At 38.9% G+C, this 13,703-nt stretch overlaps 1 protein-coding gene and 1 long non-coding RNA gene across 2 annotated transcripts in view; one reads left to right on the top strand and one right to left on the bottom strand.

Moving 5' to 3' along the window:
• Positions 1 to 12,137, top strand: part of rtn4rl1b (reticulon 4 receptor-like 1b) — a 223,963-nt gene extending 211,826 nt beyond the window's left edge. Inside the window, exons 2-3 of the mRNA XM_067450600.1 lie at positions 8,784 to 9,235; positions 9,309 to 12,137. Of these exons, the coding sequence (XP_067306701.1) occupies positions 8,784 to 9,235; positions 9,309 to 10,283 (1,427 nt within the window). The 3' untranslated portion in view covers positions 10,284 to 12,137. The remainder of the gene's footprint in view (positions 1 to 8,783; positions 9,236 to 9,308) is intronic.
• Positions 5,392 to 13,703, bottom strand: part of LOC137084379 (uncharacterized) — a 62,290-nt gene continuing 53,978 nt past the window's right edge. Inside the window, exons 2-3 of the long non-coding RNA XR_010906755.1 lie at positions 6,509 to 6,589; positions 5,392 to 5,591 (exon numbers count right to left, since the gene is read on the bottom strand). This is a non-coding gene — a long non-coding RNA (uncharacterized lncRNA). The remainder of the gene's footprint in view (positions 5,592 to 6,508; positions 6,590 to 13,703) is intronic.

Raw genomic sequence — 13,703 nt, 5'->3', positions numbered from 1 at the left:
AATTATGAGACATCTCAGCCTTTCATTATTGTTGTCATTAATTAACCACAACAGAATGTTGCCACTACAATATCTTATTTAATAAATAATAACCATAATAACCATCTCTCTCTCTCACTCTCTTGCTCTCATATAAAGAGATTTAGCTTAGACTAGCATGCTGCTGTGAAGAAAAGCAAATAAACAGCTTGTCATTTCATATTAAGATAAATAGTTGTTACATTAGCTAGCAGAAGCTCATCGCTAACTAGCAAGCTCAGGGTGGACTGTTTTGGGGAAACAGAACCGATCACACAAATATAATAAAGTCCATGTCTACTCTAATTGCAGTCATTAATCATTGCACTAAACTAATAGCCACTTCAAACAAATGTCACATACATTAATGTAAATCATAACGGAATCTGATCATTAAATGTACAGTGTTTGGTTGTACAGACAGTAAAGCCTCAATCACTTGTTCGATAAAGGTCTGCCGTGCTGTAGAGATCCGCCTAGCTTTTCAGGTAATTGGTTTTCACACCACCAAAGCGACCTTGCGACATGATGACATTGTGGTACTTTTCTTTCCCTAAAACAGCTCATCGTGACCTTTATATCTTTAACAAATTACCTGACACAAAAAGACCAGCGGCCTTCAACCTTTTTCAGGCCAAGAACCTCTCTGTGGATGTTGCATTTTCAGCTTATAAAAACATGAATATAGTAAAATATTAATGTATTTACATACAGTCCTTTGTAGATAAAAATGTAGGCTTTGCAATATAAACATCATAAATGAGTCATATACTTGTAAATTACAAATACATGTTTAAAACCGAACTTCAGCTTTCAAACTTTAGCTTTGATGGAGGTGTTTTCGTTTAAAGGAACTGTATGTAAGAAATGCATTTCAATTAATCATATATTGGCCCTGATATGTCACTGATATGTCTGAGCTAATGCACTTTATGTTTGTTGTGTAATGTTCTATGTTGCACCATGGTCCTGAGGAAACGCCATCTCGTTCCAATGTATACATGTGGGGAATGACAATAAAGACGCACTTGACTTGATTTGACTAAGAAATCATGTTAAATTATCACTGACAACAGTAGTCCGGCCAGGATATTGTCATTTTAAAGTTGTTGTTGCAGCCCTTAACTGATGATGATGTTGACATGTTGTGTTTTGGCCTGAAGCTCCACCCTCCACCTATCGACCAATGATGAAGTCAGTAGTGTTTGGGCATCCGGGTTGCCAGATCTGCTCTAGTCACCACAGCTGCAGCTACAAGCCTTTCTGCTGGATCCTGCAGCCAATCTGGCAACCTCGAGTCAGGGGGGAGGAGGAGAGGGGATACACCTGCAGTACCAGTTTTGGCCACAATCTTACATACACTTCCTTTAATTTAAATTTTCACTAGATTAATTGGCGGTCCCCTTTTGAAATCAAAACGTGTCAGGAGGACAAAGATTAAGTTGCCTATTATGTCAGCAGTCCATTAATCTTCCTTTTGTGTGTGACACAGCATATACCACACTTTTGTTCAGGGATAACGTCGGATCATTTTTTGAATCCCTCAGTCAATGATTAATTCATTTAATGTCTGTCTACCTAAACCACAGTTTAACTTTGAAAATAATGTCAGCAATGACTAAAAACTCACTTGATTTCCCTTTGGCTATGCAAACAAGGCTCAAACCAATCAATGCAGAGCTTTATTGCTTTGCCATTAGCTTGATTGTCAAACAGTGTGTGTATGTGCGAACATCAGCATGAACACCTATTATGTGAAAGCATGTCATTTACGGACTTGCGCGAGCAAGGCAACAAACAGCCAAGTGCTTATCAGGGTCCTTGGAGAGAAACAGGAAATTGAGTTTATCCAGTGTAATGGTGGGCAGAGTCACGCAGGGAAACAGACGGACCATTTCTCTCCTATTAGCAACCATGTGTTATTCATGAGGGCGAATTTAGTGTGAACTATGTTTCATTGATATTCTGCACACTTACTTTGCGCTGACTGTCTGGGGACCAAAGCCATTCTGTTTTATGCCTTTATTTATTTATTTATTTCCACGCTTAAAATCTGCATGGCATGAAAAGGCACGGTGACCGCGGGGTCGCGGGGTCAAACATCGAGCCCAGTTGCAGGCCATTTAATCAGCCTCAGCTTAACAAGCCTTCAAAATAGATAGACTGGTTGAGAAAAGAAAGACAGACAATGAAGGGGAAAATAAAAGAATGAACTGAGGAAGTGTTCTGGGCTAGATTGGTGGCTTACAATAGCACGAGACCATGGAAAATGCCACACACAACAACATGACTTCCATTGTTCCACAGCCATAATCCCTCTGCAAGCTTTGGGAGCGGGGATTGGTGTTATTGACCGAAACGCTATAGAGCGGTCAAAATAATCGTATTAATTTGATTTGGTGATGTTACCATTATGTCACCATCTTTTTTATAGAGTTTTTTTGTTACCCGTTTACTTTATTCTAGTTTCCCACCACCAAATGATACTACACGCTAAAAGTATGGGTAACACTTTATAATTAATGCATGCTATGAATCATTAGTTAAAGGTGCACTATGTAGTATTTTTGCAGTAAAATATCCAAAAACCATTAGGCCAGTGTTATATATTTTGTTCAGTTGAGTTCTTACAATACCCCAAATGTTTCCAACTATTTGTAAATTGTGAGAAAGTTGCTATTTTAACCAAGGAACCGTTATGTCTGAGGGAGTCGCCTGTCAATTGCGTCATATCAGTTTCACATATCTAAATGACCAATGAAAAGTTGTGAAATCATGTCATCTGAGTTTCACGTATATCCATTTGGTGTCAAAGCTGTCAATCACGCCGCGTATCTCCCACTCTGTAAAAGCATCTCGCAGGTCTCGTGAAGTTTCATCGTATTGTGAAGATGTTAACCGCACGGATTTCCGAAGTGAAGTGAAACAATGTTGACTGGGCATAGCGCTATATTTTATCTGATCTATTTGTTCTATGTCTGTCTCTGTAAAGGTGCTGTGTGAATTGATGAATGTTAACTATGATAGGGCTGTTACTAAGGCGATTGCGAGGGTCAACAACGAGGAGGAAGGTTTGTTGGAAAATAGAATTGAGTCAGCCAAACAATTAAATCTACATTGTATTTATTACTGAAATGTAGGACTGCTCCGATCATGATCGGCCGGTCGTTAATGCGTATCTCGTCAGTAAAGCCGGTTCTCTAATCAGCAGTAAATTCCCTCAGGTTGTTGATTTCACATAGAGCAGCTGTTACTACACAGAGGCGTTGTTAACTGAGAAGATGCGCAAATAAACGCTGAAAATGAATGTGAAATATGAAACCCGACTTGGCCATTCTAATTAACGATCGGAAGAACGCGTATCGACCACCGTTATTGTAAAATATGCATGTATGTCCATTTAAACTCAATTTTGGTCAAATGTGGATTATATCATGGCAAGAAAATGGTTACATGTAAAGATGGCGTACCAAGTATGACAACGCTACATTCAACTGCTTTTGAAATGGGGTGTTTTTGTTTATTTCCTTAAAAGTAACCGCTTTGAACATACGTGAGTTTCATCGGGCAGCGACGATATGTAGCTTTAACTATTATTAAATAGTTAATACCTCATTTTTAAAGCATTAATAGACATTAGTAAACAGTTTATAAATAAAAGCGGTAAATACTTTACTCTTGATATATAAGCACATCTATAATGTGTTTTATAATTGTATTTTTATAGTTTATTAATGATACATTTATCATATCTAAATTATGTATTACATTATTTACAAAGCAGTTATTTATGAGTTGTCAGTGGTTCATAATATCATTTAGAAAGTGTAAGTAAATAATTAACAAACTATTTAAATGTAAATGTTTAAATGTTTATACATCTTGTTATTTAGACATAGTTATCCTTACAATGTGTGTTTTACATGCTTTCTTAACACATATTCCTACTGTTAATCATGAATAATTCCGGTAGTTATAAAACATTTAGTAGTTGTCATTTCACTATTTTGTGAGCTCATCTAAAGTGAGGACTATTTATGCCTCATAAAGCTTTTACAAAAGAGATTTAAAGGCTCATTTATTCATTTTGTTTCTTATTTTTTATTTATATTCACTTGCTTTCTTATTTTGTTCATTTTGTTGATTGTTTGTTGCATATTTCTATGTTCTGTATCACTCTTGCTTTTTTCAGTTTAGAAGATAACTGAGCCTTTAAATATCTTTTGTAAAAGCTTTACAAGGCATAAATGTTTTATAGCTACCTGATTTACAGTAGTGATATGTGTTAAAGCATTTATTATTAAACACATTATAGATATGACAAGAATAAAGCATTTACAGCTGTATTTATAAACTGCTTACTAATGTCTTATGGTATTAATTAACTAATGGATTCATAGCGTGCAGTTATTATAGTTATTATATTAAGTGTTACCAAAGTGTGCTGTTTTTGTGAAGAAAAAGTACATATTTTTGGGTGTGTAGCAAAAGAACAGACACGCTTTTGGAAGTACTATTACGTCATACAATTGCGTCTTTAACGGGTTGCTCTCTGTCGCATCCTGACACGCATCCTGTCACCGTAGGAAATTAAATTAAATGTGAAGGATTTAGCACTGTGATCTGCAGTCACAGGACTATCCTCATATTAATGCATAATGATGCATTTAAAGGTTAATGGCCAAATGGATCTTTATAAAAGTCCACATTGCTATTGCAGATTAAATATAACATGGATAACATGAAATAAATATTTTTATCAAGGTTAAACTTTGATTATTAGTCACTCAAACCTTTACCTAAACCTCTCACCGTCAGTCATGCATGTCCGCCATTTTTTCTAACACTTTTAAAATAGTGTTTGTAGTTCTGAACCAAATCCTCCTTCAAAGCGCAATGGGTTGTGTGGACAGTATTAGCCTTTATAGTGTGCATGGATCCTCACTTCAAAAATCTACCGGAAATAGTAGACCATCCAGGGACTTTTGACATACTCTTTTTAACATATAGACTGCTATGCTTTGGGACACACTTATTCTAATCGCAAATACTATTGGACAATATGGACATTGTACGCAGTGTCTGACATTCAATTAACAAGCACACCTGTCTACATTTGATTCATCCGTACTGTTGTACTTTATGTGCTGTTATGCTGACCATTACACAGACTCTTCTGTGAATTACTTGTTTGTGTTTTATATAATAAATACTTTGTGTTTTAGAACGTATTCAGATCCATCTTCCTCGTCATTGGACCAGATTGTGCCAGACTCATTGAGAGCAAAAAAAAAAGAGACAATACTCATCCTTATTCAATATATTTAGTAAATGGCAACCCCATGGCCCCTTTACCAATGCTCCTTCTCATTATTACCTCTCATCTCTTTTGCCCTTTGTCATTCTACACAGCACTAAAAATATCCTGCCTCCCCTATTCTCACTCTCAACTTGTCTCTGGATGAGGAGGGTGTAAATTGCTATGTGTAAGGGATCCAAGAGGGTTGAAAGAGGACCAGGATCAGGGAGGTGACAGGTGTGAGGCAGCAGATCTCTCTGGACTTAGTTTAGTACTGCAAGGTGAAAAAAAGAAGAAGAAAAAAGTATCACCAAAATAACATTGACCTAATGCACATGACAAATGTGATTTTATATATATATATATATATATATATATATATATATATATATATATATATATATATATATATATATATATATATATATATATAAAATACAAACCGTATTTTCTATCCCCTTACACTGCCCCTGCCCCTAAACCAACCCATCACAGGAAACATTCTGGATTTTTACTTCCTCCCAAAAAAACCTCATCCTGTATGATTTATAAGCATTTTGAAAAATGGGGACATGGGCTATGTCCTCATATTTCACCCTCTCCTTGTAATACCTGTCATACCTATGTCCTTAAACACATTTGAGTCCTGATATTTCACAGAAACAACCACAAACAAGCCAAAAATATTTTTTTACAATCCGAGTCATAACCAAAAATATTATAGCGAGTTATTTTGATTTTAGCCAGCAAGCAAGCAACCACCCAAAACACCCAAATAGCAACTGCATACTAGCATGGTAAAAGAAAAAACAGACAGAACACAGAGTTTAACCACACATATGCACAGTAAAGACAATCAGAACAACTAGCAACTGCATAGAACAACCTAGCATGAAACTCAGTGTTTTTAGCAACTGCATAGCAACAGAACACTCTTGCTACTGCATGGCAACATGGTAAAAAGAAATGAGAACACCCTACTAACCAACCACAGAGCTGCACGTTAAATACATTCAGGAAAAACTAGCAACTGTAAAGTGACCACTAAACACCACTAAGAACAACCTAACAGCTGCATAGTAACATGATAAAAACTCCCAGAACACCCTAACCACATTAAAGCACACAAAATACACTCAGAAAACCTAGCGAATACATTGTAACATGTAAAATATGTAAAATAAAAAATACCTTTATGCGTTTCACTGAGATGAGGGAGACGGTGTGCCATTCATTATTAGCTTGTGAGTCACCGATAACCACTCTCTTTATCTGGGAATGATAAAAAAAATCTTTATCTCACCTCATGCTGTTATCTACAAGGTGATACCCAGTTCTGTTGACGTTTTGTATAAAAATGAAAGGAAAAGCAGGAGTTTGAGGAAAATAATTACACCTGCAGTGTGACAAAAGCTGAGACAGAGGGAAGCACAGTATGTGCGATTAGGTGATACGCCTCCACAAAAGCCAGTGCTACGCCAAAGGAATAAGTCTATTATGTAAAGTGCTGAGGAAGAATTTCATTATATGTGATATGCAAAGTTTAATGCGAAGGGGTTTGCAAACAGACGTAAACAGTCAACGAGTAAGAAAAATAAAGGGAAAAGGCTCAGCAGCTCCGCAAAGCAGAGTTGTTTGCCTTGTCTTTTCCGATTTATTTGGCTGAAATCCCCAGAAGCTTAACTTTCCATGAGCAACACACACACACACACACACACACACACACACACACACACACACACACACACACACACACACACACACACACACACACACACACACACTTGCTCATTCACTCAAAGGACAGGTGTCACACTAACAAAACACATGGGGAAAGAATTAACAAAATAACCACTGAATGGTAACAGCTAACATTGCATTACTATAGATCTCATTATTTTAGATATTTTAAACACTGAAGAGTTTATTACAATCTATCCTTTGAGCCATTCCTTTCAGCTAGGCAATTCTCAAACGTGTACATGCAGTGTATCTGAACACACAGCACTGAGGTTGTTTGAGGCTTGTGAACCAGACATCATCAGATTGTTGTCTGATTTAGAGAGGAGATAGTGTATGGAAAGATAGGCTGCTATAATCCCTCATGCTCAATACCCTGAAAAAAACCCAGACCTATCCCATCCTCATGGGGCGGTTTGAGTAAAGCATCTCATATTCTGAAATGTTTGCTATCTGTACTAAAATCCAGATTTGTACCATATCCAGGCTTATATCCTGCAAAGTTTTGTTAAGAAACAGATTAGCATATGTGCAACGGTAAAGTAAAATCTAATTCTGCTCTAGGTCATTGTTTAGAGTAACTGACCGACATTACAAGAACAACAGCAATTTTTCTGTTAATCCCACACGCATGTACGAGGCCCAAGGGGGGAGCTTGTGAGGGGTTTCGGTTGCTTATTTAATCATTTGGTGAGGACATATTTCATTTTGGCATGCCGTTAGGACAAATGGGATTACACGGCCACTCTGGAAGCGAGACTCACTCGCAGGTGAGGCAAGCTGCTCTAGCGCTGTCATCAGACGCCCAGGGAATCATTGCTAAAGGTCAGCAGAGTCTGCGTCTGAATGCCACAGCTTAGACACATTTGGAGTCGAAAGCTATTCCAATAAATATCCACTCATCTCCTGTAAATGCGTAATTCCTCCCTCTGTATTTTGAAGGCAGAAACCTGGAGGATTATGGTGATGTTAAGAGGCAGCGGGAGCGAATCAATTTTGAGTGAATGACAGGAATGATGCTTTGAATAATGCATTTTTGAAAAGATGGGCGGGGGGAAAGCCGGCACTTGTGAGCAAATGGGACACTCATAATAGTAGAACATTTTCTCTTGCCCTGCCATTCTGTGTGTAGATGAATTGGTGGATAAGTTACACAAAATGGCTCCAAGGAAGCATGTCAGAAAGCAGCAGGGGTATTGTATGCCTCTCAGAGGCTTAACACAGGTTTAACTAAGCACTCGAGAGGTTGTTGGTAGGCTCTGGGATCAGTCTCAGCTGAAGCAGGGTGAGCCAGATTTATACACACATGGAGAGAATAAATACTTGTAAAATACCAGATTTTGCAGCTTCCCCAAAGGGCTCAGAACCTCTAAAAGGATTCTATTTTCTTGTCATTGTTTATTTCCTTTTCAAAATGGGCTTAGTTTCATAGGGCAGACCTTATTTCATTGAAAGTCACAAGCATTGCTGCTAAAAAGACCATTTTAGATCAAACCAACAAACCTTGGAATAGTCTTTCTGGTAAAGCTGGTTGACCAAGGAAGTCTTGTTAGTTAAGTCTGTTAAAGGGAAAGTTCATCCAAAAAACAAAATTAGATCATTTACTGTAACCCTTATGTTGTGTGTGATTACTTTCTTCTGTCAAATTAATTCTGAGGTTTCCATGTTTTTAGGTTTAACATAGCAAAGACTCAGTCTCTCTCTTTTTCTCTCCATATCTTTTTAGGCTGTGGGCTGGAGTTCCTGCTGGTACTCTGTGGGCTGGAGCTCTCCTGGTCTTGCCCACGTCACTGCATTTGCTATATGGCCCCCAGCACTGTCAGCTGCCAAGCCCACAACTTCCTGTCCGTCCCGGAAGGCATTCCTCCACACAGTGAGCGCATCTTCCTCCAAAACAACAAAATCCATCGACTACTGCGGGGCCACTTTAGCCCTACCACGGTCACTTTGTGGATTTACTCCAACAATATCACATATATTGAACCATCAACTTTCCAAGGATTCACCTTGCTGGAGGAATTGGACCTGGGAGACAATCGCCACCTACGTTCACTATCTGCAGAAACCTTTCATGGGCTGGGCCGGCTCCATGCCCTCCATCTATACCGCTGTGGCCTCAGTGCACTGCCGAATAACATCTTCCAGGGTCTCCGCAACCTCCAGTATCTGTACCTGCAGGTGAGTCACACACATAGTCTTCTTGTACTGTTGTAGTAAAAATATAACCACTGTTTTGTTTCTGTGTCTGAAGGACAACCATTTGGAGTATCTCCAGGATGATCTTTTCGTGGACTTACACAACCTGAGCCACCTGTTTCTTCACGGGAACCGTCTATGGAGCCTGCACCAAAACACATTTAGAGGACTGGGTGCTTTGGACCGGCTGCTACTGCACCACAACCAACTGCAGTGGGTGGATCGTCTGGCATTCCACGACCTGCGGCGACTTACTACTCTCTATTTGTTCAACAACTCATTGACGGAGTTAGCTGGAGAGTGTCTAACCCAGTTACCTGCCCTGGAGTACCTTCGCCTCAACGACAACCCTTGGGAGTGTGACTGTAAGGCTTTATCACTGTGGGACTGGCTCAAAAAGTTCCGGGGGTCCACGTCATCAGTGGGCTGCATGGCACCGGCAGAACTGGCAGGCAAAGATTTGAAACAACTGAGGAAAGAAGACTTTCCAAACTGTTCCGGATCTGAGTCTCTGCACCAGAGTAAGACCAAGACTAGGGGAGAAACAGATACGGTGTCACTGAAGCAGGAACCCCATCCTGCCAAGCCTCCACAAACACACCCACACCACCCCCAACTGAATGAACAATACCCTTCCCCTCCCTCTCCCCTGCCCCAGCCACCCCCAGCCATAAATGGTGTACAAGCGGGACCAGGAGGTTCTCCAGGCACAGACCCTGCTCAGAGGCCCGGCCGCTCTCGGAACTGCACACGCCAGCGTGTCCGGGGCGGCAAGGGAAAAGGACCCAATGAGGTCCACACCTTAAAAGAGATGGCCGATAAGGAGTATTCCTCTCCCGATTTCACAGGGAAATATGATGAGACATCTTCCGATGGTTCAAACACCCGCAGAAAGCACAAATGTACCCCCCGGACCTCTGTGCGTCCCCCTAGTGGGGTCCAGCAAGCCAACAAATGTGCCGGACACTTTCCTCATACACATCTCTTTCTCTCTAGTATTCTGGGACTGCTTGTGCTCATTCTGCGCTGAACTCAATTCTGGACTATCATGGATAAGCCACAGTCCTCAGATCAGCTCTAGCTCCAGCATTACCAGGCCTACTAATGTGTGTATGTTTGTGTGTGTATGTGTGAGTGATAAAGTGTAATACATTGTATAAGGAGCTTTGCCATTTAGACTGAAATAGATGAAAACTGACAAACTGATAAACTCGAATTTGGATCGGGGAACAAGAAGAGTAGTAAAGCAAACCGAACATGCTTGCACTGCCACTGTTGTTGTTCTTTTTTTTCCCCTCCCATTTCTTTTTGGTCTGGTGTCCCCTTCTAAATGGAAAACAATTTAAATAAAAGAAAGCACAGATGACCAAATAAATGTGTAGAAAGAATGTGCAATGTGAGCCCAAGCAACGTAGCTATGCGGAGAGATTGTATTTAGATAATATCTTAATAATTTCCTTTTAATATTTCTAACACCAAAACAAACATACAGGATATCATCAAATGCAAAGTACACTGTCCTTTGTTCAATTTATCATATTATTGCCAAATATATTCACAAATATTTTGGTGTAAGGTCTCCTAAGATCAGGAGTTTAACATTAGTAGGACTTGCTTGCTTTATTGTGGGAATATTATCTAATTCCACTGGTGTGAAACAAAACAAAGTATTGTATGAAATGAAACACAGTGTTATAAACAGTGCTCCTAAATGAAATAGCCATTCAAAGGCACATACATTACCCTTACCTCAGAAAGGGTAAAGCCCAAAAACATTAGTTTCACTTTATATGGCTTTTTGTTTCCTTTCAATACATTCCTGCATTTATTTATTTTTCATATTTTCTTTGCCTTTGCTTTGAAAAGTGACTTCAGGTGAATCATTCTTATTTTGGATTGTATTGTTTTATAACAGCGCATACAAGCCAATGGTTATACTAGCTGCTATATTGTTTAAAAGAAGCAAATGAGACCCATTTTACCTCATCTGCTTCCAAAAAAACTCAGTATGTGCGTGTGTGCGTGTTCAGTATAAAAAGCTATGAAAAAAATCGAGTTGTGTTTGTTTCTTGTCCTCTGTGTTGTTTGTTTTGTTTGGCTGTGACTCAGAGGACTTAGAAATGGACTGCTGATGGGGGCGTGGACTCTGGAGGGGACACAGGTCTAATTGAAGTGAACTCTATTTTGAAAAGCGCCTTCAGCCTAAGCCCGCCATCGAAAACATAGACACCTCTCTTTCTTAAAGCGGTGTGAAATCATCTGTTTTCACAAGACAGAGAAGAAAAAAGAAAACAACAAATAAGAACACACACACAAAAGCTAAATGTATCTTTAAGAGACCTGATGACAAAAACACATTTCAAATTTAGCATGGCCAAAAAAAAAAGACCTTTTGGAGCCATAGGCCTGCTTGATTGCCTCTACAGTGTCTGCTGTGAATGCAAATACGAGTCCGGGAGAGGGACAATTGTGTGAACACTCGGGACACTCTGGATGACAGACATTTGCCCGTCACAGATGCTGTGGAAAACAGGAGAACTATTCCTCCTGTTCCATGACACACTTTGTAAAAATAAGGAGAACTGTCTCATCACAATCTGCAATGGAAATATTAATCAGTACTATGACACTGACATCATTAATGACATTTTTGATTACTACAGGGTTCCTGAATCTCTGAAGAACTTCTCTTCAGAATGCAATTATTATTTTTATTATTACTTTCATTTGATTTTTTGGTTTGTTTGTTTGTTTGTTTTTTGTTGTTTATTTGGTATGTCCGTAGGGCACCATTTTCTGACTAAACTGCACAATCCAGTCTCCTCTCGTCCTTCCCTTTCTCTCTCTCCTCTGTGTCTCTCCATCCTAGTGATTTGATGGTTTAATGAGTTGTTCTCAAAAAAACAAGAAAAAAAAACTTTATAAAGATATTAAAATCTATATCTTCTTATGTTAAATGTGTTTGTCTGCATTTACTCTGCATGTGTGTTTACAGATGTTGGTGAGGCCTGACAGAAGATGCATTTTTACATATAATTTCTTTGCCTTAATTATTTATATGAAGCTACTTTCTTAGAAGAAAAGTTTCTATATAGAACCTTAAAAGCGCTACGTATTTGGAACCCCTAAAAGTTTCTGATATAACTGGAGTACAACGTTATGAGGTGCTTGGCTAAAGAGATGTGTCTTTAATCTGGATTTAACCTAAAAGACCCCAACATAATCAGGAAGGCAATTTCAGAAGTATGATAAAGAAGTATGATAGATTGTAGGTCAATAGAAGATTGGTTAAATACACAAGAGGGGAACCATTTAGGGCCATATAGGTCAGTGGCAATACTTTGAAATTGATACGGAACTTAATAAGGAAACTAGTGTAGCGATGATAGAATTTGGGTTATATGATCACATTTGAGTCACATAAGCTTAATTTGGATTTCAATATTGTGTGTGTGTGTGTGTGTGTGTGTGTGTGTGTGTGTGTGTGTGTGTGTGTGTGTGTGTGTGTGTGTGTGTGTGTGTGTGTGTGTGTGTTTGTGCACGGTTCGCGCTTATATCGTGTGAGCCAAGTAATAAAAAAAGTAACATTCCAATCAGTCGCGGATGGATAAGAGATAAATCATTGTGTTTGTTTGATAAAGACGTTTTGTGAGCCCTGTGGGATGAATTATTCTGTTTGCCGTTTCGTCATACGATTCAAAACCATCTGTACTCATGGGGGAGCCGAAGATATTAAATATGCAAATCGAATCCAATTCTAGTCATGGGCGTTTACCAAGTCTTCAGTGTGGCATGCCTATTAAAACTGAATGTTTCTTGAGAGATCCTTTAAAACAATTTTTTAAAGCTACACTGTGTAACTCTTTTTTTTTATTCTTAGCTAAAATCACTTAGTTCTTTCAAAAATATGTGCTCATTAATGTATATTTACTTCTTTCAAGTAATAAAGTATTCTCGTAAGTTTATAATATACCATTGAAAATACATTTGGGTGAGGGTTCGGATGCCGGTCGCCATGTTGCTCCTACATCTTGAAAGTACATTTGCCAAAGAGGGACATACCTTTAAATTCAAGCTACGCCTTTCACGTTTTAACACTCGATGGCACTGTGTCGAGTTTGAGGCTGCTATATGATGATGGAGGATCACTCTTATTCTCGAGGATATTTGCCAGAGTCGCCAAGGAAGCGGAAAAGAGAATTAAGACGGCAACACAACAGGCAAATCAACAAGACAAAAGTAAATATTGGAGTGGCCTTTCCAAGATGGAAAGAGCTCATGAGGAGCAACGATTTTAAAAAGGACGCCGACGTTGCCTGCTTTCTTCTCGACAGGTAATATTAATTCAGCCTATTTGTGTATACTGGAAGTTTTATTGTTGCTTGGCTAATTATATCATGGTGTGCTGTGCATAATACTAGAACGAAGTCTAGGATAAGTTAGTTTTCCT

This window comes from Pseudorasbora parva, chromosome 8 (genome assembly GCF_024679245.1).
Source record: "Pseudorasbora parva isolate DD20220531a chromosome 8, ASM2467924v1, whole genome shotgun sequence".
NCBI lineage: Eukaryota > Metazoa > Chordata > Actinopteri > Cypriniformes > Gobionidae > Pseudorasbora > Pseudorasbora parva.
This window is presented reverse-complemented; position numbering and strand designations above follow the sequence as displayed.